The following is a 23,996-nucleotide window of genomic DNA, read 5'->3' on the forward strand; positions in this document are numbered from 1 at the left end:
ATCTGTCCACTACAGTGGGCGTCATGTACCAAAAGGTATAATTCTACCTATGGCCCGTATATTGTTTCTGACAATTTATGTTTTTTTTTAATTATGAGATAACTCATAGTTGAATGGTTTTATTGAACAGAAATATTAAATAGTCTTCGGATTTTATCATTTATATCAATGATTACAGTCTATATTTATTTAAAAAAAAAATATATATATATATATTATTTATTTATTTACTACGGTTTATTAAAATTTAGCTGAAATTATGAAAGTTGTGTCAGTGTGCAAATATGGACCTAACTGTATATCATTTAATATAATATTAGTACAATATATAATATAATAGTATAATATAGTATAAACAATTTTTTTATAATTTATTTATTTATCCAAAAATTACAATTCTGTCATCATTTACTCTTTAATTTCTTTCAGCTGTTGAACACAAAAGCAAATATTTTGAAGAATGTTGGTAACCAAACAGTTGACGGTAACCATTGACTTCCATAGTACAGAAAAAATACTTTTTAGTTACCAACATTCTTCAAAATATTTGCTTTTGTGTTTAACAGAAGAAAGAAATGTATACTCTTTTGGACCAAGTGAAATATAAAATTTTGGGTGAACTATCCCTTAAAATTATGATTATTATTATCATCATTATTATATGCAAGTTAAGACATATTGTGGATAGGGTGCTACCTCAGAAGGAAGCCTAGTCCCCAGGGTTTAGAACAGAGTCTTTGAGTCTGTACTGGAAATACATTTGACGTTCTCTTTTTAATGGCCGCCAGGCTCAATTTTATGGCAAATGAAGTTGTATTCACCGTGATCACATTTCCTGACGCCTCTTCAGGGGCTGTTAAATATGCTAGACCATATTTAAGCCTGTATTAGCAATTACCATGATGTCTCATCTCTCGGCCCTGAGCTCAAAAAGATCAGCTTACTGGAAAAAGTCTCCACTCAACGGCATGAGGTACAGTTCTCCATTATATCTCACTCGCTTATGTAACCGAGATCTTGGCTTGAGGGAGGCTCGGTGGCTTCCATCAAAACGGTCTCTTTGAGATGAGCGTGTGTATGCATGTCAGACAATGAATGCTAGATTAGGTGACACCTGTCGACTGACCTGGCCCTCTGTGACGACTCCTCTACCGTCAGCATGTGTGAGAGAACAGCGCAGAGGCATGCTCTGACACAGATGACCCAGCAACATGGACACCTCTTTCATGGTCCTCCAGCAACACACCAGCACCATCTGAGCGGTGACTCGATAGGCCTCTCCGTCACCGCCACCTAGACAACACAAATACACACACACACACACACACACACACCCAAATAAACACTCGCAAAACGCTGATCAAATGTTGGCCTCTCATGGACAGAACATGTATTACAACAAGTCAATGTAAATCAATTCTGGGTCCACAAAGTATAATGATTAAAATATGAGTGTGTTTCCTATAGATATAATACTAGTGAATTTATGACGTGTCTGAATGTATGAAATTTGAGTTAAAAAACATTTTTTGATACAGATGCTATTGTAGATGTGTTTGAACTGTATTTAGTGAAGGGCGATGTGTTTGTACCGCTGTTACAGGATTGTGGTTTATGAACTGCATTCTCTGGCTCTTTCTGTTCACTGTTACAGTCGCTCTCGCTGGGGTCTAGCTCTCTGGCACTAGTGAAAAAATCATTTGTGTCACGAGGTTGAATCTCCTGCAGGATCTTCTGGAGGCCAGCAGAGGTCTCTGTGGAGAGAAGAAAAATATGTATGGTTATCACATACATGCAATTGACAGATTTAAAGTGGGACAATATACTGTCCTGACTCCTAACCATGCACAATGCTACATTGAAATGTAATGTTCCTATAATCAAGGAACTTTGCTGCCGTACCATGAGTGCAGCAGGTGCAATGATATCACTCAGCTCCTGAAAGTAGTCTACAGCTATATCATAAGCTACTGAGCTGGGGACTACTTTCAGGCACTCATTGTATGGCAGCAAAGTTCCTTGATTATTACGCCGGAACAAGAGTGTAGTTCCTAGCCATATCGGCCTAGAAAATCGCAACTTTTCATTTTCCATTGGTCTTAGTACACAATGTAACTACAGAAATGTCAAGTTTTAAATGTATGTATGTATGTAATTCTATATGAAAGTGCCAAGTTGTGATATTGCTGGACAACTGAACATAAAACTTTTGTTCTTTTTGGTCAGCAACACAAACTAAGATGTTCTTCCTCGCCTTAACTTTCTTGGAACATGTCCCGCTTTACATTTTTAGTATTACTACATGTTTTTAACACGTCCCTCTCATGTGTAGCAATCACAATCTATACAGTATAGCAATCAGTTGACATTTCTACTGTCACATATTACATACCACCCATTACCACGGCAAACGAGCGGCAAATCAAGCGACAGACAAAATGTCTACCAGTGCTGCCAGCTGGTTAAGACAGTGTTAGATGCATTTACCAGACTCTGTATCCATGGGAATGAGGCCCTCAGGGGAAGAGCTCTGAACCACAGGTGACACGACATCAGACATCCTGTAGCACAGGCCTATGAGCTCTGACACAACAGCCCTCCACTCAGACAACAGTACAAGTGATCTAAATACACAGAAATATCATATCAACCACACACACACCAAACAAAAGGAATGCAAAGGCCTCTGTAATAGACAAGTGTGTGTAGATGTACCCAGTGTTGAGCTGCTGCAGGACTGCAGTGATGCAGTGAGCTCTGCCATATAAAGGATAGGAAGCAGCAGCCTGCAGAAGTGACGACTCGGCCTTCAAAACCTCTTCCTTCAGACACACCATCAGCCACTGTACCACTGAATCATCACAGATATGCTCTCAAATTTAGACATACATTTGTTAGATACATACATATACACAATTAAATTTAGATAAATGTATAGAGTTAAAACAACCGCAAAAGTCTCCCTGGTCATTTCCACTCATGTATATTGGTAATGTATATTTTGTGTTTGAATCTTTGTTTTCTACAAAACATTAATCAAAATAATTACCTGTATATTAAAAATCAGTAATATTATTATTATTATTGATAATAGCAGTAGTAGTGTTACAATTGTTAGGATGAAAATTCTAAATAATGTATATATATCATTTTCAAGTATATTTCTGAAAATTCTAGCTTATAGGGCGAATAAAAATAAAAAAGTACTCATCCTCATGTCTTTCAAAATGCACTTACATTAATCTTCAAAACACAAATGAAGATATTTTTACTATAACCAGAAAGATTTGGTCCCTCCACAAGTAAGCTAAACCTTCATAATTCAAAAAGTTAATTTAAAATAAATTTAAAAAAAGGTTCAAAAAGTTGGTTATATAAATGTTCAATGGAGGAAGCAAATAAAATGTGAAAAACCTAAATAAAATCTGTTAATTAAATAGTCATCACGTCTCTTCAGAAGACTTTGATTAAACCGCTCGATTCATAAGGATTCATTTTACAATGAAAGTCTTCATAAACTTTTTTCAAAGCTTTGGTTTCATGGAATTTCAATTTTTGGGACCTGTCAGGTTTTCCATTCATTTATCTTCAAAACAAAAAGGTACAAGATCTTTTTAAAGTCTTATGGGTTTAGAAAGATGTGACTGTGCATAACTGATGCCAATTTTATTTTTTGGATGAACTGTCCCTTTAAGAATGGACACTTGGTTTTTGAAGTCTTGTACATGTATTTTGCAATTTTAAAGTTCACAATTAAATTATAGAAATTATGAAGTCTTGAAAATTGATATCCTGCTTTAACCTACAATCTTTCACATGACAGCCTGGATCATAAACCAATCTTGAGTGATGGTCATCTAACACTAGCGTACCTGCCAAGGTGTTCTGCTCCAGACTGGAAGCCTCAGATGTCTGGGACTGGATCAGTGCTGGTGGCTGGACAGGGACGTGCTGCTTCTGGATACAGCTGAGTAACGCATCCTTCAGACCCGGTTGGTGCAGCAGCAGGTTGAGAATATGAGCGGCAGTGACGCTGTCGAAGGGTTTGGTGCTGGTGCTGAGGTCCAGAGCAACCTGAAGCAAAGACTGAAGCCTCTCCGGCTCCTACACAGAGGAGGACATGCATTCATGTTAATTTGAACATAGCTCAATACTAGTCTCAGACTCTTACTTCCACACTGACCTGGAGTCGCACTGCTGCGGGGGGCAGTTTTTGTAAGAGGTTGCAGGCGAGCTGTTTGACTTCAAGAAAGTTGTTTGCAAGACAGCACAGCACAGCCTGAGCATGACAAAAGCTCACTGACTCTCCAAGAGCAAAGCCACAGCCTGAAAAAAACAAAAAAAAAAGAGGTGAACAGATGAATCTATGTATACTGAGGTGAGTAGAAGTAGTGAATAGATGGCAGGGCGGCTGGCGGCTGATATATGATACCATGCTATTTAAAGATAGTTAGACAGGAATACTTCTGCAATAATAATATTTATTTTACATAATATGCGCTAAAATTATTAGAAATAATTAGGGGGAAATTATTTTAACTTGATAAACCTGTAAACAGATAAACAGATTTTTATTTTACCAACAATAATTAAAAACAGCAATAAATTTAAAAGAATGGCATACTGTATATCGACCAATAATATTAGTATTGGCAATATTTCGGTTGACCACTTAAGGTGACATCCTTGTGCAAGAAAAAGTTATAAAAATACCTGTGTTAAATGTGAAATGCTCAGCGATCAGCCCCAGCAGGTGTAGAGCCATTAGACACCTGGAGAATGAGGCTCCTGGGTGAAACACCTGGAAGAGCGTCTCACAGAACCAGCGCAGAAACTCCTGATAAGAGAGAAAATTGATTTTCAGTTTAAAGGGGTCAAAATTCCCTCGGGGTCAAATTCCCTTGATCTTTTGATATAAAAACGTCCTGTAAGTTTCAGAACTCAAAATTTTCTCGTTAGTCTAAAAACAGCTTATACTGTAGCCAAAACAACAGCTTGTCAAATGTTCTACTCTATGACATAATAGTGTGGCTAAACCCCGCTTCTGCAAAAGATGATCAACACCTGCTTCTACATCACTGCCTGTCTAGCCCCGCCTACCGATTCACGCATGTAGTGTAAATAAAGAGGGACAAAACGCAGGTCTATGCAGAAACCAAACTATAAACTTTTTTTGAATAACTTTGTTTAAATGAAGTGCCAGACCACATCAGTGAGAACTTGGTCTTTTGTTCACTTCATTTTACCACAGATTCGTTTAGAAACAAGGCTCAATTCAACACAGGATTTTAAGAAAGACTGAAACTAAAAGACGATGCTGTGCTGACTATATTGGATCCGACAGTAATGTTGCAACACACAAGTGTGAGTAACTGTTTTTATTACATAGTCACTTTTGCTTTGTCTGTTATTACACATCGTTTGATATGTATACTGCATATTTTTGTGTTTTTAGCCTACAGCTTCCATCTATGAGGAATGTACACAGTCAAACACTCAACTGTTAGCCAATCATAGCAGTGGGCATTTACTTCCGCGTCTACAATCTGCCATGCCTATTCTAACAAAGCATTCAGATGAGAGGGGGGGGGGGGGGTCAAATCAGGAAAGAAAATAGCCTTTTACTTCTAAATTATGATGTTTTTTGTGTAAAAATCTTCATAATTTTATAAGTGGACCTCAGAGAACAGTGCAAAATAAAAAAACAAAGGCAGTTCATGTCCCCTTTAAAGGGTTACTCCACCCCAAAATGAAAATTTTGTCATTAATTACTTACCCCCATGGCGTCTAAACCCGTAAAAGCAAGAGTATGGCGCGATGATGTTTAATAACTCACGAAAAAAAAAAAAAAAAAAGTGGAAAATTGCCAATATATTCATCACAACTAACAGAACTCCTGCTAATGGAAAAAAAAACACATTTTTCTTCTGTTATCTTAATGTTTATTGCTTCATGCGTGTCTCCTGTGTTTAACGCATCACTCAATGTCTGTGTAATCAGAGGACTCTTATCACTTGGTTCCTGATGTTCCTTGGCACTTCTTGTTGTTTAGACTTCTAAATTCACTCCTTATCTATATTTTCCATGCAACTTTTTGGTTTAGTCAGTTATCTGATCAGTTTCAAATGCAAAAATGTCTATTGAGTAAGAATCAATGAATCTCCTGTCTGTGGAGTTTATCTTACAGCTCAGTTAGTATCACAGTTCTACCTGGTACATGTTGAAAACTTGCTGGTCTTCGTGGTTGTGATGTTGGTCCAGTTTCTTTTGCAGCAGCTGAGTGCTGTCCTTCACCCTACACAAGAGCTGACAACATAAAACAGACACGAGCCAATCAGAACACGCTTACAATGCCCTCCGGCCAATCAAAGCTTGGGCTGTCATCATTTTCTACCTTCTTTAACAGACTGACAGTCTGCTGTCTGACTCCTGGTGACTGACTGTTTAGATTAAAGGGCAGGAAGTGGCGGATCAGCTCTATTTCCTGTCTGGACAGAGTTTCTGTGCTGCGATGGCTCTCACATACCAAGCCCAGAGCATCCATTCGCACCTGAATTCATATAAACAGCCTTCATTTCGCTTTGTGTTATAGAAATGACAGTTTAGCATGTCAGACATTAACTATTAAAGGTACAGTAAAATATAATGTGGTTCCTGTCTACCTGCTCGTGTTTGTGCACCAGAGCCTGTTGCATTAGTGGGAGCGGCACTAGGCCACCCCACAATTCCTCCTCCACAGACTTGAGAACACCCTGAGACCGGGCTGCCCGCAGACACGTCATCAAAGCCCCCAACGCACCTCTGCTGCCATTTGACCCTGAGGAACAAACACTTAACACTTACAAAAAATAAAACTAAATAAGTTCTACACAATACTCCTCATTCCTCAAAATCCTCATTCAAATTCGATAACACTGTTTTCATTTTAATATACTGACTTGCTTCTAAAGAAACACTGCTATTATTATAATGGCGAAAACATTTGTACTGCTTACTATTTCGCATTTTTTTAAATAAAATCTTTTGTAACATTACAATATGTTTTTACTGTCACTTTGATTAGTTTAATGCCCTTGCTGAATAAAAACTAAATAAATTAAAACAATTTTTAAAAAAAGTCTTACTGACCCCAATCTTTCGGTACTGTATATACACAAGACTCTTACCCTCAGTGCAAGCTGGCATCTCCTGCAGGGCTTGTACCATGTGGCTAAGGCTGGAAGGGTTGCAGCGTAGCAGTTTGGGCAGGAAGTAGTCCAGTATATAAGTGGTTTGATCCAATCGGGCTGTGCACAGTACCTTTAGCAGAGGCCTCACCCAAACTTTATGCCACCCATCTATCCAGGCATCCTCATCCCTAAACCGTGCACACAACTGGGCCTTATGGCTGACAAACAGCTTCTCCAGAAGGTCGCTGGCGTATGGTGCCATCGTCTGATCCCCCATCAGACCCAGCAGCCTGGGTGGCAGGCCACCATCAAGCTTGAGTAAATACTCTGCTCCTAAATGCTCCACCAGGCAGCCCAGTGTGCCGTACTTCCCTTTCATATGCCACTCCAGCGTTAGAAGGTCCTGGGTGAGCTGGGTGATGTAAGGGTCACCGGTGGGATCGGACTTGTGCTCACTGCAGTGCTGGTGGAGCGTGAGGAGGTTCTGAAACATGGAGCACATCTGGTGCCGAACCCCGTCCAGAGGGTGCTCCCAGTGGGCGTAGATGTGGTGGTGAAGGCGTGCAATTAGAGAAGAGCCTCCGATTAGAGACGGGCGAAGGAGAGGGGGACATGTGTCCACCCGGACGCAGTCAACCGCAGCTCCACTCCAAAGTGTCAAAACCCGAGCCACTACCATCACCGTACTGGACTCCTTCACTCTGAGAGAGAGATCAATGATGAAGAGCAGTTCAAATGGAAATCCAGGCTGATCAACTTCAAAATCAACTAAGCTCAGTAGTACGATGTGAATTAGGGGGATGAATTTAGTTATGCAACTTGAATTTAAATGTATTACTACTGTCTCATTTTGCTTTCTCACAACTGAAACTACAAGATTAATCATTATTTTCTATTGACATTCATTTTTACCAAAAACAAATGTGAAGAGAAAAATACTACAAATATTTTCATCTTTTTGTCCTTTTAACATAAAAATGGTTGATAGAAAAGGAGGGTTTTTAGAGTTTTTAAAATGGTTTATATTATGTCTTTCCAGGGAGTTTCTCATTTCCTGTCACTTTTAGCTTGCTCTGTAAATATTCACGGTATTTACTGTAATGCAGCTTCAGAAATATTATTGTGGAAAAACATAAAAATTATGAATATACACTACCGTTTCTCAGTATTTTTTTTTTATTATTTTAATATTTTCAACTTTCAGCATGGATGATTTAAATTGAAAAGGTGACAGTTAAGATATTTATCATGTTAAAATAAAGATTTCTATTCAAATAAATACTTTTCTTTTGAACTTTTTATTCATCAAAGAATATTCTCCTAAAGAAAATGTATTTCAATTTCCACAGTAAGTATTAAGCAGCACAACTGTTTTAACGGTTGATAACAACTGATAATTAGAAACAATTGATAAGAATTAATTTATTTATTTATTTATTGAGCAGCAAATCAAATCAGCAAATTTCTAAAGGATCATGTGACACTGAGGACTGGAGTAACGATGCTAAAAATTCAGCTTTGCACAGGAATAAATTACATTTGAAAATATATTAAAAAAGAAAACCGCTATTTTAAGTTGTAATAATACTTCACAATATTACTGTTTTCCTGTATTTTTGACCAAATAAATGCAGCCTTGGTGAGCATAAGAGACTTCTTTCAAAAACATTTTAAATTTTTCCAATTTCAAACTTTTGAAAGGTAGTGTATATAAAATTGAATAGAAAATGTTAATCTTCAAGTTTATACACAACTGTGGGAAGAAAAAAATACGCTGTCAACTTAATAGAAAGTAAATAATATTTCTTTAGGCTGTAGCAAGTGCAGTTATTTAATTTTGCAAACAAATCCCTCATTCAGAAAACCCACTGACTAAAATGATGTAGTTTTGCATGTCCTTTTTAGTGAATGCATTTGGTATGCTTTAGTACCTTGTATCTAGAGACAGGAGTACTTCAGGTATGAGCAGCAGCAGTTTCTCGGCCTGTGGACCAAGAGTCTTTCCTCTCCAGCTGAGCATAGCCAGAGCTCCATGACTGAGATACAGAGCCACCGCTGCAGGCCTGCTGCTCTCATACAGACCTGCACAGCTCTGTCTCAGCCACTGGGGAGCGATGCTGCCTGCATCAACTGAACACTGCAGGAGACTCGCAACCTAGAAACACACTTCACACTTAACAGCACTTCCACAGCCAGGAATGGAGAGAGAGAGTATAGAATAAGCTTCTTGCTTCTCACTTACTATGACAGCTACATCATCTCCGTTGCCCATAATAGATCTGATGAGCAAAACAACAGCCATCCCAGCAGTGCTCTGGACCGTCTGAACAAACTCCTCTAGATGGGAAAAGAACTTAAGTATAATACAAAAATCTACATAAATACAATATATAAAAAAAGTGTAAAGAAATACAAAAACACTCAATGTGAAGTTGCATCTGAAGAATAAAGTGGTCTATAGATGGTCTTTACCATCAGCCAAGATACATGTATAGCAGCTGAGCAGTCCACTGAGAGCCTGATGTAGATCAGATTGGTCATCTGAAGCTGAAAGCACTGCAGTACTGATGGCTTCCTGAGACCTCTGAACCACCAGCATTGAGGCCTTCACCGCTGCCAGACACGACTGCATCAGCTGAGCCTGGGCCACATGACGACCAGACAAACCCCTGAACAACACATCAAAAGTCAATAACAAAACAAGATACAAATAAAAGAAGAATTCTGGGTAATAGGAATTAGATGTCAGCATGTTCTTCCATGCATACAGCACATTATACAATACAATAGCGAACAGTTTACCTGTTCTGCTCCACATAAGAATTCAAAATCCTTTGGAAGAACTGGAGGACTATGAGAAAAAAAAATAATTGTGACCGAGTTTGCAGAAAGGAGAAAGTCAAGATAAGCCAAAGGATTTAACTTGTATACTAACCTTCTGCTAGCAAACGGTGAATACATTTCTCACCTGTAAACCAAGCAGAACAATTTTAATATACATTACAACGCACACACTACCACTTGGGGTCGGTAACATTTCATTTTCAAAAATACAGTAAAAACAGAAATATTGTTAAATATTAGTGTAACTTAAAATTGGCGTTTAATGCAATGTATTCCTGTGATTGTAAAGCTACATTGTCAGCATCATTACTCCAGTCTTCAGTGTCACATGATCCTTCACAAATCATTCTAATATGCTGCTCAAGAAACATTTCTTATCATCATCAGCAATGTTGAAACTAGTTGTGTTGCCAAGTAATTTTGTGAAAATCATTATATTTTTTTTTTCAGGACTCTCTGAAAAAATAGAAAGTTTAAAAGCACAATGTTTATTTAAAATTGAAAATGTTGTAATTGTAAATTACATGATTTTGTTATTATGAATGCATTTAGTGTCAAGTTTAATTAATGCATACTTGCTGATAAAAAAAAACACTTAATGATTCCAAACTTTTGAAGCAGCGTGTGTCATGAAATAATCTTTAAAATTACGTCACTCAAACATACCGATTTTAAAGCCATCCAGACAGGAAGTGATGCTATTTGTTAAGTGTGAGCAGTGATCTGTGCTCGTAGAGCAGAGACATGAAGACAGGCTCTCAGACAAACATCCAACAGTCTGCTCCTGCAGCCAATCCGGGCCACTTCCTAGTGCACTGATAACAAAGAAAAAGTTAATGCTAGTGTTAAATAGATAAATATATGTAAACAAAGCACACAGACGTCAATCACATTCAAATAAGAGTTATTGATTTTCCAGTAGTATGAGTGATAGAGAAATGTGGGAACCTTGCTACGGCTCTCTTAAGTGGGTTCTTAGCTGGCAGTGTGGTAAACAGGAACGCTAGTGTGCTCAGGCAAGCCTGCACTAAAGGACCCATAGGGGACTCATCCTCTCTCAACTGCTCCAACAGGAAGCCTGCCTGCAGTCAACATACAAACCAATGAAGTGTTGTACGATTGCAATACATTCAGTATAACTCAATGATGATCTTTACCTTAGAGATGAGCTGGATCTGCTCAACAGGGTCAGAGGATGATAAACTGTCCTTCAGAACCTGAGCAAGCTCTGTGGATCTACTGTCCCCCTCCACAGACAGGGAATCTGAGAGAAAGCATGAAATATTACAGGTAACTCATGCACAACCACTAAAACTTGATTTCTGTCACTTACCTGTCAGACTCTTCAGCTGGACATCATCCAAAGCTACAGCCTCCACTTTAGGTGTTTTCTTCTTCACAACCATGACTAGATCTGAGACATAACAACAACTGCAGATGTGTATCATAAATTAAATGTATAATTACTTACAACGATCATACAACAAGTGCTGAAGATCGACTTAAGGAAGTTATAACAGCTCTGGCTCAACCTATTGTTACCTAGTGCTCGTCAATTACTGTTTCCTGCAGCTATTTATATTACATTCTCCTCCACCCCGAACTACTACACATTCAAAACATTCTGAGACATGATATACTGTCATACCTTTGTAACAAAGTAAGTACCGGTGAAAAAGATCAACGCTGCATGTAGAAATAAGTATTTCCACAGCAACACAACAAACACGTGTGACGCGTCAATTCCGGGGTCGCGCTGGAAGACCCGCCCAGCTCAAAGATGATTGGTTCAGGCAGACTACTTCTGATGCGTGATTGGTCCACAACAAAGTCAATCAATCGTTACATCGCCATTCCCTAACCACGCCTACAATAGTTTGATTGTACGTGCTCGTAAAAACACGCCCCCGGTCCCGCCCACTTCCACAGGACGATGCTGGAGTGAAAACTTCAAGCTAGAAAACATTCGCTCTTTATATCATAATTATATCAATATTAGTGCAATAACGACTACGACAAGACGGAATACTATTTTTTATTATGGTGTGAAACCAGTTCCATCTCCAGTACTGTAACACTGATTGCCGGGTAAGGATAAAATCTTTAACTATTAACAAAAAAAGTGTTGTTTTTGTTTCTTGGTAAAGGGAATACGATATTAAAGTATTGAAGTTTCTATTTCTACTTATTCAAATATGAAAGTGCAATATTATATATTTAGATGAAAATACATTCTAAAATGAAATGTAGCCTGCTGATTGTTTTAAAAGTGAAAAAAAAATTATATATATATATATATATATATATATATATATATATATATATATATATATATATATATATATATATATATATACATATATATAATGCTATGTTGAATCACTGCATATTTGATCTGTGTTATGTGGTGGAACTGACAGAACCTTTAATATGACTCAACAGTGTAATTCACAACATATGCATCATATGTGTATCATATTGTAGAACTCATTGCTAAACACATATTTCTACTTTTCATGATTAGGAAAGGAGCCGTTTCCTCACATACTGCACTGTATATATTAACTTCCTGATCTTCCATGCACAAATCCTTTTATTCTAGATCTACATAATGACCCTGTTATCCACTTTGGCTCACTTTCCCTACATTTTCCTCTTAAGAAGTTAGTTCCACAGTAAAAGATGTTGTTTTTATCCACATTGGTTAAGAGTCAAAACCTCAGTCTTATTTACCAGGACAGCTTAATTGAGCTCAGTGCATGTTTGCACTCTCTTTGTGCCTGTGCCAGTGCTATAATGAGAGCTTATTATAACCAAAAGTTTAAGAGAAGTTGTAGTGAAATGTGTTGTCACACATTGCTGTTGTGCTTTCCCCCACCTGCTTTGCATCAGTTGACACATGTTTTTCATAATTAAACTTTTATGATGGAAAAGTGTTATGATGGTGCATCAGTGCTGGCTGGTAGGGTTTGTTTTTGTAGTGGTGGTCAGTTTGTCCAGGGCTCTGCCTGCCTGGCCCTCAAACACTTACTTTGGCCATTCGAGACCAAGAATGTTTCACTGCCTCTCTTTCCAACCAATGCAGTTTCTTTCCAACTGATTAAAGTTCAAATGTACCTTACATGGCATACAGCTATATGAGCATTTCAGTTAATATCGACAGCTGGCATACACTTAATCAGAATTCTGTGTCAAATAAGCATCCTATTCAGAATATTCACTGTTCATTTACATCTGTGCGTGACCAAACAAATGTAATGATGAGTTCTGTGAAACATGGGAAGCTGTGAAAACCCAAAATGTGGAAGAAGCATATTTTTGCAGAAAGGAGGAGACAGATTCTTTTGTCCAAATGTTAAAAGAATTAAATTTTGCAATTCATAATGATGATTATTTTTAGATGTCAGTCTGTACTCATCATGGATCGAAGATGAATCACTGTTGAATTTTGTTTTGATATTGCAAATTAAATTAATGTTGATATTGCAATGTTGTGTTTCAACATCTTTTTGATATGCGTGAATTAATTTCAGTGTTGATTTATTGGTATTTTAAGTGTTTATACTAGTGCTGTCAAGCGATTAATCCATAATAAAGGTTTTTGTTTACATAATATATGTATATATGCTGTTTATATTTGTTATGTATATATAAATACACACACATGCAAGTATATATTTCAGAAAAATGTTATGTTTATATATTAAATATATTTATTTAAAATATAAAGTTTATGAAAATATAAACATGTAAATGTTTTCAAAATATATACATGCATGTGTGTGTGTATTTATATATACATAATAAATATAAACAGCATACATATATTATGTAAACAAATCGCGATTAATCATTTGGCAGCACTAATTTATACAAGTATTTTGATTTCTAAGTACTTTTTACAACCATTAAACATTGTTTCAATATTATTCCAATGTTTTTTCACCATTGAAACAGCAACTGATATTGTTTTTACATTTGAAGGTCAGTCACACACCGACTTGTTTGTTTGGCCAATACGTTTCCGAAAGACCATGTCATGAGACAAATTTTGACATTTTTCATGTTCTACAATGTTTCAGTAAAATGCATGTAGATAATTATGTGGATACATGCTTACACTATTTTTAAATGGATGTTTATGGATGTTATTTTCAATGTGTGACTCAAGGTCATGGATCAAGGTTTAATCAGTTGAATTTTGTTTCAATTTTGCAAAAGGAAACAACGTTCATTGATATTCCAACATTGTTTAAACATCTTCATTTTCACCATAAGCGAACAAACAATGTTTTTACCACATTAGGTATTGTTTCAATGTTTTTCAGTGCTGAAAAAACATTATCTTAACCATATTTCAATGTTGAAATGTGGCTGGTTGGTCAAAAGCATGGTTCCTTAGAGCAAAGATGTATATCAAATATCATGAAGAGGCTGAAAAATATCAAGATAGTTGATTTGGTATATATCACCCAGCCATTCCTACATCTGATTCATAGTTTATCTTCTTGAGTGTGCCTCATGTTGTGTGATGTGACAGGGCCTGAGGGGTGACGGCATGTCGGAGGGCGATGAAAGCGCAGGCGGGGAGTGGAAAGAGAAATACATGGCGCTTGAGGCCCTGCTCTTCAAGTTCCGTGGACAGATGAGCGTGATCCGAGAGCTCACGGCAGAAAAGGTCAGTCAAACGCACTACATCTCGGTCCCAGAGTCCCTTCACTCGGCTTGCTGGTCTGCTCTTGGACCTTTAAAAATCATTACATCAGACCGCATGCTGAGCAAGTAAAACTCAACGTACCCCAGCCATCTTTTATTAAAGTAATAACAGAACAGGCATATGATTTGTCTGTAACTGTCACCGCCCTGCTAATTCCCGCCTGTATTTATATTGCCGAGATACTCAATCGAAGGGAATTCTAGGAAAGGCAAAGAAGCCACCTATTAAAGTATTTGCTCATTTCCACGAAAGAGTGTGTGTGTATATGCGTGCCATGGCCTGTTTCTTTGGCCTATCTCGAGGGAGAGTAGATTAGAGGTTAATATAAACAGACGCCTGACCACAGGGCTCCAGACTGCTGCATTCTGGGATAGCAGAATCCTCTTTGAATTACAGACTCAGGACGTATTCGGGTGCTTTATATGTCTTGCCCTTGGGGAGAGGTAAAGTTTAGGAAATGTATAGTCAGCTATTGTGATGATGATCTTTCTTAAGCAATTTTAACGATTGGTGGTTCCCCAAATCTCATAGTTTTAAAGGGATAGTTCAGCCAAAAATGAAAATTCTGTAATTAATTACTCACCCTCATGTCATTTCAAATCCATCAGACCTTCGTTTATCTTCGAAACACAAATTAAGATATTTTTTGATGAAATCCGAGAGCTTTCTGACCCTGCATAGACAGCAAGGGTACTACCACGATCAAGGCTCAAGGACATCTGTAAAATGGGACATCAGTGCTTCAACTGTAATTTTACGAAACTACGAGAGTACATTTTGTGTGCAAAAGAAAACAAAAATAACCAGTTTGAGTTGATTCACAACTCCTCTCCCATGGCCTCATGGGATAGCAAAGCATGCACTTCAGGAATTTGTCAGAAGTATGTGATCTGCATACTTGTCTCGTAGTCGTATTATTTTATGAATAGTGTGAATTCGGACATATCTTTTCACATACTGTGAATGCGTAATTTTGAATGCAGCCTCGGTCTCAGTAAGCGTGATGAATCAGCATCATAACCCCAATGATGCTGATTCAAGTGTATGATTTCATCATATGAGAATCTTATTGTAATTGTTTCTCATTCCTTCATCAGTAGGCATATTATTGATAGCAGCTGGGTAGCGTCTTGCCTTACTTATGTGTGCCATCTATTATTCCTCCCTTGCATATGTGGACAGAATCCCTTATTGCAGTGACTAAAAGCTGCCATTAAATGTTTACATAGGGCCTCTTTCCTGAATTGTCCTCTCACTGTAGGTCCTGGATCAGCTGAGCTGTTAAAACACAGATAGCTGGGAAGCATAGCTGAGGATATGTCTAAGCTGAGGATATGTCAGAGATTAATCCTGTGGTGGAAAAAAAAACAGAGGAAGAGGATGAATGGGAAGGATTGAGACACAGGATAAAGAAAGTAGAGAAGTAGGAATGGGCAGGATGATCAACTAGTCACCCAAATAATCAAATAAAGGGGCGACTAGTTTATGTAGATTTTTAAAGCTGTGTTTTAAGCAACGGCACTTTAAAGGAGGTGAATTAAGACTTCGTAGAGAGAATTTTTGCATCCTGTGATGCTAAAACCTGCTATTAAGTTGTGTCATTAAATTAAAGGCCCATTTACACCAAGAACAATAACTATAAAGAGAATTATAACAATAAATATATTAGACATTAACGTTATTTGCTATTTACTCAAGAAACAGATTTCACTATTCTCATAGAATTAGATTATCGTTATCGCTCTTTGAGTGAATAGGCCTCAACCTCATTTAAAGCACAGTGCTTTTGGAACAAATTTGCAGTCTAGATTGTAACATAAGATTTAAATCACAGTTTTATGCAGTTTAATAAACAATGTTACTATTGAAACTATATTACAACAATGTTAGTTACTTACATTTTACACATAATATTACCAGTTACTTTGTCTATTTTTGCTCCAACTAAAATAGTTCACAAAAGAACAGTTGTCCATCTCTGAGCAACAAACAGTAGTGGCGTTTCTTTACACGATGAATCTGTGATTTTGAACAAATTGGTTAAGTGAATGATTAAATGACTCACTTATTAAGACAGTAGGTGCGCTCCTTTTGAACCTAAGTGCCCTGCGAAGTGGACTTCAAAGGGTATTCCAACATCTTGAATGAGATTCCAGTCTAAAGAGAGTGTTGTTTTCTAAAGAGAGTGTTTTTGAACTAATAGGTTTAGTGAATGATTCAATGACTCACTTATAAAGGCAGTCAGTTGTTTCGGTCTTAAATCAGTTTTTGAACCAGTTGTTCAAATTGCTTTAAATTTCCCTCTCCACTTCCTGTGAAGTGACGTATCAAGATTGTCTGTCTTTATAAGTGAGTTATTGAATCATTCATAAAGAAGGTCACTTACCTACCGCATAAAGATGGCACAACATTCTGGCGTAACCTGCAGAAAGATTCACTGAAAAGTAGGGGTGTGCGATATTGAAAAAAAATTATATCTCAATATTGTTTTTTCGATAACGATAATTAGACAATATTTTGCAGAGTGTGTTATTGTGCTGATATCTGACTACCGTGGACAGCTGCAGGTTTTGATATTCTTCATATTCTGGGTGGTCAGTTCACATCAGTGATTAATTAATCTTTTCATATAAGTTTAAATTGATTTTTACCTTTAATAAAGCCATTTTTTCTAAAAGTATGCATCTTTTGAGTCGAATTGTTACATTTAATCAGTCAATTAAGATAATATGACATTTAGGCTGTGACCAAACAAATGAAACCATTATCATCAAAATTAATCTTTGCAGAAGTTGCATTCGAAGTGGCATTTATATGTATTTACACACTATTTAATGCAGCTCAGAGGGACATGGAGTGCTTTAACCAGTTACAAATACTAATTTTTTTGACATTTTAAACATAAAACATTGAATACTACGGAGCCCCTAAGAGCTCATGGTGGTGGAAAGATTTCGGGGTGGGTGAAAAAAAAATTGGGGTGGGAGGAAAAAATATTTTTCAAATCTTTTGCGTTCTCTCGCAAAACGTTGCGTTCTCTCGCAAAACTTTTGCGTTCCCTCGCAAAACTAGAGAATGCAAAGTCCGAAATCTTTCCACCACCATGAGCTCTAAGGGGCTCCGTAGAATACTGATATTTTAAATTATTTTAAAAATGAAAATGACTTTAAATGTGAAATTAAAACCACCAGTAGGTGGCAGAAAATCACTGTTAATAAGTGAGTCATTGCGACTGAACCAAATTATTTAAACAGTTGATTCATTCAGGAACGAAACACCCCCTGCATCCCAATGTGCATACTATCCACCCTATCTTCCCTAAAAAGTATTGAAAATGACTACTATCACATAGAATTTAGGATGGATAGTATGCACATTGGGACGCAGGCATCGTCATGTTGCTCAGAGATGCAAAACAGTGCTGTAGCTGTTTGGAATTATTTTTTGTTGGCGAAATGGGGCAAAAGCAGGCAATATGGTGTCTAAAACGTAAGTCTCTTAATATTAACTTATTGTTTATTGAACTGTTGTATCAAACCAATATCACATTTGTAATCATGCTTATTTTTGAAGAAAAATGGCATTCTTTGTGTGAAATATATGAAATGATGTAAATCTTGGATTTTTGAAATCATGCAGTGAAAGAACACACTCTAAATGCGCACGTGCACTGTTTAACCCACTTCATCACGTAGGCTAATGTATGCATGCACTCCGTAGCTGTTTTGTTTGGTTTTTGCAAAATACTTGATAATGTCAAATTTCACATCGTTAAATCAACAATTACGATATTATTGCAGACGTTATATATCGCACACACCTACTGAAAAGGTCCCACACTTACATGTAGTGTTTCGTTCCTCAACAAATCAGTGATTTTGAACTAATCGGTTGAGTGAATTATTCAATGACTCACTTATAAAGACAGTCATACGTTTTGTTCCACAGTGAATCAGTATTTTTGAATGAATCAGTTCAAAGTGATTCAAATGACTCAGTCATGAAGATGGCTTGTTCTGATGTAAAGATGTAGCCTGCAGAAAAAGAAATTCCTCACAGACTGACAGTCTATCTGAAATATGAATGAATATAACTGTTGTATAAAATGTTACAAATATTTAGCCTGTTTATAGGTGAAAAGATATTCTCTTATTCTGTCTTTTTTTATATTGCTTTATGTATAGAGCATATAAAGCGAAACGTATCTGATTTGGGACAGTAGACCCTATTTATCTCTCCTAATCAGTGGGTTGTCTCAAACTATGATTTACGCGTTTTACACGTCTTGTTGTAGGACGGATGAGAAGGTATAAGAGTGAAAGGGAAAGAGAGGGAGTAAAATGGGAGGAGAAAGACATACGAACCATGTGGCAAAACAAACTTTCCTTTAATCACTGAGACTCCCAAGGGAGGAAATGCCTGGCCTCGTGCTATACAGGAAGTTAGCATGCTAAATACATACACAAACACATATATGCTAATCCAAGTGTGGTTTGTTGGGAGAAATGTAGGTCATTTTCTCCCCTGGTTTACATCCTGTTTGGTGAAGTTTAAATGAATCAACCAGACTTGGACAGCAATTGTTCATCATGTAAAGAAACTCAAAACAGTAATGGACTTTCGCTGTGAGCCATCCTCAAAAAATGTCACAAAGGCGCACATGAAGACTTCAGTGCCTACACCATATCCTGCTTATGAACAGATGCAAACCTTTCTTTTAAACCATTATGGCAACTTTCAAGTGCAGTCAAATACATATGAACTTGTGTTCTCACACTGAGAGCACATTATGTGAAGCAGGAAGCTGTTGTTGGTTAGCAACACCCTCAGATTGATTCCACATTTGGGTGGCAGTAGCCAGAGAGAACATTGTACGATTCAGTGATGTTACAGGCATTGTTTTATTGTGATATGTTTCTAAGGCTTGAGTCTCTGTTTAGACATTTCTTCAACAGGCCTACAATATATATATATATATATATATATATATATATATATATATATATATATATATATATATATATATATATATATATATATATATATATATATATATATATATATATACCTCTACAAAATTATATATATACCTCTACAAAATTATATATTTGCGTTTTATATTGATACTACTATTATCTGGAAAATGTTTAGATTGTATTAGTCTCTTTTTGTACACACTATTAGAGCTTTAATGTATGTATAATTGGTAACATTTGTTAACTTTAGTCAATGAATTAGCTGACACAAACTAAAAATGAGCAATATTATATTAATATTGATAATAATTAATATAATTTATTTTATATAAAATTAGATGTTTCCATATATTTGACCCTGGACCACAAAACCAGTCTTTTTTTTTTTTTTAATTTAGGTTTATGTATGGTTATATATGGTTTGGCAGGATAGGACAATATTTGGTCGAGATACAGCTATTTGAAAATCTGGAATCTGAGTGTGCAAAAAAATCTGGTGACTGGTTTTGTGCTCCAGGGTCACATATGTGAAATAAAAGTTTAATGGTATTTCAGAATTTAGCCCCATAATAAATAGCCATCTATTTCAGTGCTATCTTTAGCAAGGGATTCGACTAGAATGGAAACGCGAGCTTCTAGTGTAGTATACAGTGTGCTGCTGCAGGACACAGATGAGTGCAGTGTGGAGCAGAAGGCCGGGTGACGCTGGGGAATTTGGAGCTGTGGTGCAGTGAAGGCTGTCACACAGACAGGCTTTGTGAGCTGGCCTGTGGAGGAAGGCCGGTTGAGGGGTGCAGGGCGGGCCGGCCACAGAAGGCCGAGGATGGAATGCATGGAATGGAAGACTGACTGTAGCCAGGAGCGTATGGAGCAGAGAAGTGAGGGGGATTGTAGAAGATTCAAAGAGCTGTTGATGGAAATGTGAAGTTTACATGTGCAAACTGATGAAAGCATCCATGAAGGTTTTTTATTTGTTTTGGTTTACAGCACTCCCATTGGCCGTCACCACTCATTTACATAAAGTCGAGCTTTGTCTCATCATCAGCAGTCTCTATAGCTTGCTTCACCAGTAATTGCCATATATCTTTGAAAATGAATGATGCTGGTCACTTTGTTGCTTCAAATCACCCCATTGTCCTCCTAGAGCACCATCTCCTGGTCAAAAAGAACAATGCACTTTTGTATGGAGCCCTGCTCATGACATGAAGAAGAAAAACTAGATATTGTGAGATCACTGAATTAGTTTGTGATTCATTCCGAGTCAATTGGACAGCTCACTTGCGTACTGAATTGTTTGAATTATCAGAGTACCAAATCGGACTGACACTGCAGATCAGTCAAAAACTTAGTGGAATTTGTCAATATTGCTGCTAAATGTGGGGGAAAAAATTTATCTTTTAGGTTTTGACAGCTTTTAATCACAATGTGATTATTTAATCACAAAACAGGCCCAAGCCATGATACCACCACCATGTTTCACAGATGGGATAAGATTCTTAAGCTGGAATGCAGGGTATTCTTTTCTCTGAACATAATAGCTTCTCATTTAAACCAATGTGTTCCATTTTGGTTTCATGCATGCATTAAACCTTTCTCCAGTAGTCCTCTGGCTTGTCCACCTGATCTTTAGCAAGCAATTTTCTCTTTGGAGAACAGTGGATTTCATCTTGCAACTCTGCCATGCACACCATGGTTGCTTAGTGTTCTCCTGATGGTGGGCTCATGAACATTAACATTAGCCAATGTGAGAAAGGCGTTTAGTTGCTTAGAAGTTACCAACCTCACAGACTATTACACGTTCTGCTTTGGAGTGGTCTTTGTTGGTCGACCACTTCTCAGGAAGGTAACAGTGGTCTTGAGTTTCCTCCATTCGTACACAGTCTGTCTGACTGGAATCCAAACTCTTTAGAGATGGTTTTGTAACCTTTTCTAGCTTTGATGAGCGACATCAACTCTTTTTCCGAGGTCCTGAGTAATCTGCTTTATTAGTGATTAGTTTATCTGTGTGATATTCTGGATCCTCTGATGAAGAGAAAGCTCAAAAGAACATACATTATAAATGTCGTCCCCTTTTGATCAGTGTAATGAATCTTTGCTGAATAAAAGCATACATTTCTTTAAAATAATAATAAATAAAAAAATGTGTGAATGTTAGTGTATGTAGCACCAGGCAATCAGATGATTCAAGCACCAAGTCTTCACCAAGACAAGAAAATAGCACGTTAATATGTAGCGCTAACCTGTGGCTGAACCATTCAGAGTCTGTCTGGGTTTGTGCAGCTGTTCTCAGAACAGTCTGTAATTACTCTGTTATTTTTTATATTCTATATCTGCACCATTGGGCAATGGTGGACCAGCTTGACCACAGATGAGGTTGGGTGTGTACTGTGTACCCGTGTGTGTGTGTGGTTGTTGTGGTATAAACATACATATAGTTAGTTCCACATTAAGCTTGTGTGTATGAATAGTCTGTGGGGATAGTGGCTGTGTGTGGACAACAGAGATAATGAGTGTGTGATGTATTTCTGACCATCAGTCTGTTTTGGTGGACACACCCTTTGGTTTAGTCCGGTAGGCATTGGCTCTCTAAACCTTGAATATCAATGGACTTCTATCATGGAAAACTAACCAGAGTCTGTGAATCTTTTTAACTTCCAACTTCAAATCAGAGATTTACGTCATTCATCAAGCTCTGACTAATGCACCATTAACAAATCCAACAAAATCTGCTTTAACTTAAGGACTAGAGCAGAACATGGACTGGACTGGCTCAGAGTCATCATTAAGATAGTTTTGTCAATAGTGCTTTTGTGTGTTGGGACTTATTAAACCTCTTTAATGATGGAGGCTTGTAAAGAAAAGAGGCTGTTAGAAAGATCAGAATACCATTGGGTCAAATACACAGAGATGCATAAAAACACTTTTGTATGGGGTACAGTGGAAAATATGAGTGCAGCGGTAACTATTAGCAGTGTGTTAGGTCATATTTGTCTGCTGTCCTTTGGGAACTGTTTGAAGAGAAACAGGTTGTTGATGGAGCTCCTGCCAAAGCAGAAACAAGCGCATAACACAGAACAAGCGAATTTAACCCCAAAATGTTCGGTGTTATGTCTCACAAATTTTGTATGGTGTTATGCTAATCATGGTAATTTAACCCCAAAGTCAAAAAGACATAAGACAAAATAATTACTTAAAAGATTTTTTCTGTCCATTAACGTTATCCAATTAAATTGATATTTGCAGTACTCTAATGTGAAAAATAATATTATATTAATAATATAATAATTCTAAAAATATATATATATATTAGTAATATAATATTATTAGTAATATTTGGGGTTTTATATCGATAAAGCACCAAAAAGAAAGCAAAAAAATGTTGCACCTTTCCACATAAATATACTTTTTTTCCATCTTAAAATAATTCTCAGTTATAATAAAGGAAATGCCAGAAAATGAAGCAAATTTATAGACATTGATTTTATTTTATTTATTTATTTTGGACAATTAGGCACCCCCTAATATATCATTACCACAATGCCGTCAATAAAAATGACATTCTCAGTACTTGTCAGGAATATTGGACTGTCTGAATGTGTTTGTTTCCCATGTGCTCCGTGACCTAGTTTCTCCCTGTGTTTGATTGTTCATTAGTTTCAGCTGTGTTCCATTAATTTCCTCATTTACTCCCTGGTTATTTAAGCCCTGTGTTTTCCTGTGTCGAGTGTTCGGTGTAAACGTCCTCGCATATCTGTGTTATGTGCTACTTGTGTTCCTGCCTGCCCTGTCTTAGCCCTTGGATTCTTATTAAAGACTGTTGTGTGAGTTTATCCACGTCTCTTTGTTCCTCACTCCACGCAGTAGCAGCTAACCCTGAACAATACTGTAATAAGAAAAATATATTAAATTGGAAAGCACATATGCTATCGTAGTATGTCAAGGGATTTTGCATAATGATTAAAAACGGCACCTTTTTGCATATATATCATTTTGTTTTTTGTCTAACAATAAAATATTTTTAAGCAGAATTAATAGAATTCTCTCTTTTTTATGACAAATAGTCAACCTCTAATTACCATAATTAAAAAAAATATATTTTTAATATTATAATGTGAAAAAATGCAGAAATATTTTGATAAAGTATGTTTCTCGTGTTGTTCTTCCAATAAAGCACGTTGGATTATAAAATTTGTTCAGCTCATCTCATTTTTCTTCTTTAAAAAAAACAAAAACAAGTTGTGATGTGTGATGGGGGGAAAAAAGTATTTTAAATATAATACATTTGTACTA

The 23,996-nt window shown here is 36.9% G+C and overlaps 2 protein-coding genes across 2 annotated transcripts in view; one reads left to right on the top strand and one right to left on the bottom strand.

Annotated features, from left to right (window-relative positions):
- LOC306884461 (tRNA (32-2'-O)-methyltransferase regulator THADA-like) overlaps positions 1-11,768 on the bottom strand; it is a 93,108-nt gene extending 81,340 nt beyond the window's left edge. Inside the window, exons 1-21 of the mRNA XM_079440333.1 lie at positions 11,662-11,768; positions 11,347-11,427; positions 11,171-11,277; positions 10,962-11,095; positions 10,680-10,828; positions 10,105-10,137; positions 9,972-10,020; positions 9,642-9,838; positions 9,412-9,506; positions 9,101-9,324; positions 7,167-7,870; positions 6,663-6,817; positions 6,395-6,550; positions 6,211-6,306; positions 4,714-4,837; positions 4,184-4,326; positions 3,873-4,104; positions 2,716-2,851; positions 2,488-2,624; positions 1,593-1,754; positions 1,127-1,293 (exon numbers count right to left, since the gene is read on the bottom strand). Of these exons, the coding sequence (XP_079296459.1) occupies positions 1,127-1,293; positions 1,593-1,754; positions 2,488-2,624; positions 2,716-2,851; positions 3,873-4,104; positions 4,184-4,326; positions 4,714-4,837; positions 6,211-6,306; positions 6,395-6,550; positions 6,663-6,817; positions 7,167-7,870; positions 9,101-9,324; positions 9,412-9,506; positions 9,642-9,838; positions 9,972-10,020; positions 10,105-10,137; positions 10,680-10,828; positions 10,962-11,095; positions 11,171-11,277; positions 11,347-11,419 (3,273 nt within the window). The 5' untranslated portion in view covers positions 11,420-11,427; positions 11,662-11,768. The remainder of the gene's footprint in view (positions 1-1,126; positions 1,294-1,592; positions 1,755-2,487; positions 2,625-2,715; positions 2,852-3,872; positions 4,105-4,183; positions 4,327-4,713; positions 4,838-6,210; positions 6,307-6,394; positions 6,551-6,662; positions 6,818-7,166; positions 7,871-9,100; positions 9,325-9,411; positions 9,507-9,641; positions 9,839-9,971; positions 10,021-10,104; positions 10,138-10,679; positions 10,829-10,961; positions 11,096-11,170; positions 11,278-11,346; positions 11,428-11,661) is intronic.
- A 154-nt stretch (positions 11,769-11,922) lies between these two features.
- The window catches only part of LOC306884026 (pleckstrin homology domain-containing family H member 2-like), a 32,984-nt gene continuing 20,910 nt past the window's right edge, over positions 11,923-23,996 (top strand). The window contains exons 1-2 of the mRNA XM_079439628.1: positions 11,923-12,101; positions 14,554-14,691. Coding sequence (XP_079295754.1) covers positions 14,572-14,691 — 120 coding nt within the window. The 5' untranslated portion in view covers positions 11,923-12,101; positions 14,554-14,571. The remainder of the gene's footprint in view (positions 12,102-14,553; positions 14,692-23,996) is intronic.

Source organism: Barbus barbus (genome assembly GCF_936440315.1).
Source record: "Barbus barbus genome assembly, chromosome: 18".
In the NCBI taxonomy this organism is placed as follows: domain Eukaryota; kingdom Metazoa; phylum Chordata; class Actinopteri; order Cypriniformes; family Cyprinidae; genus Barbus; species Barbus barbus.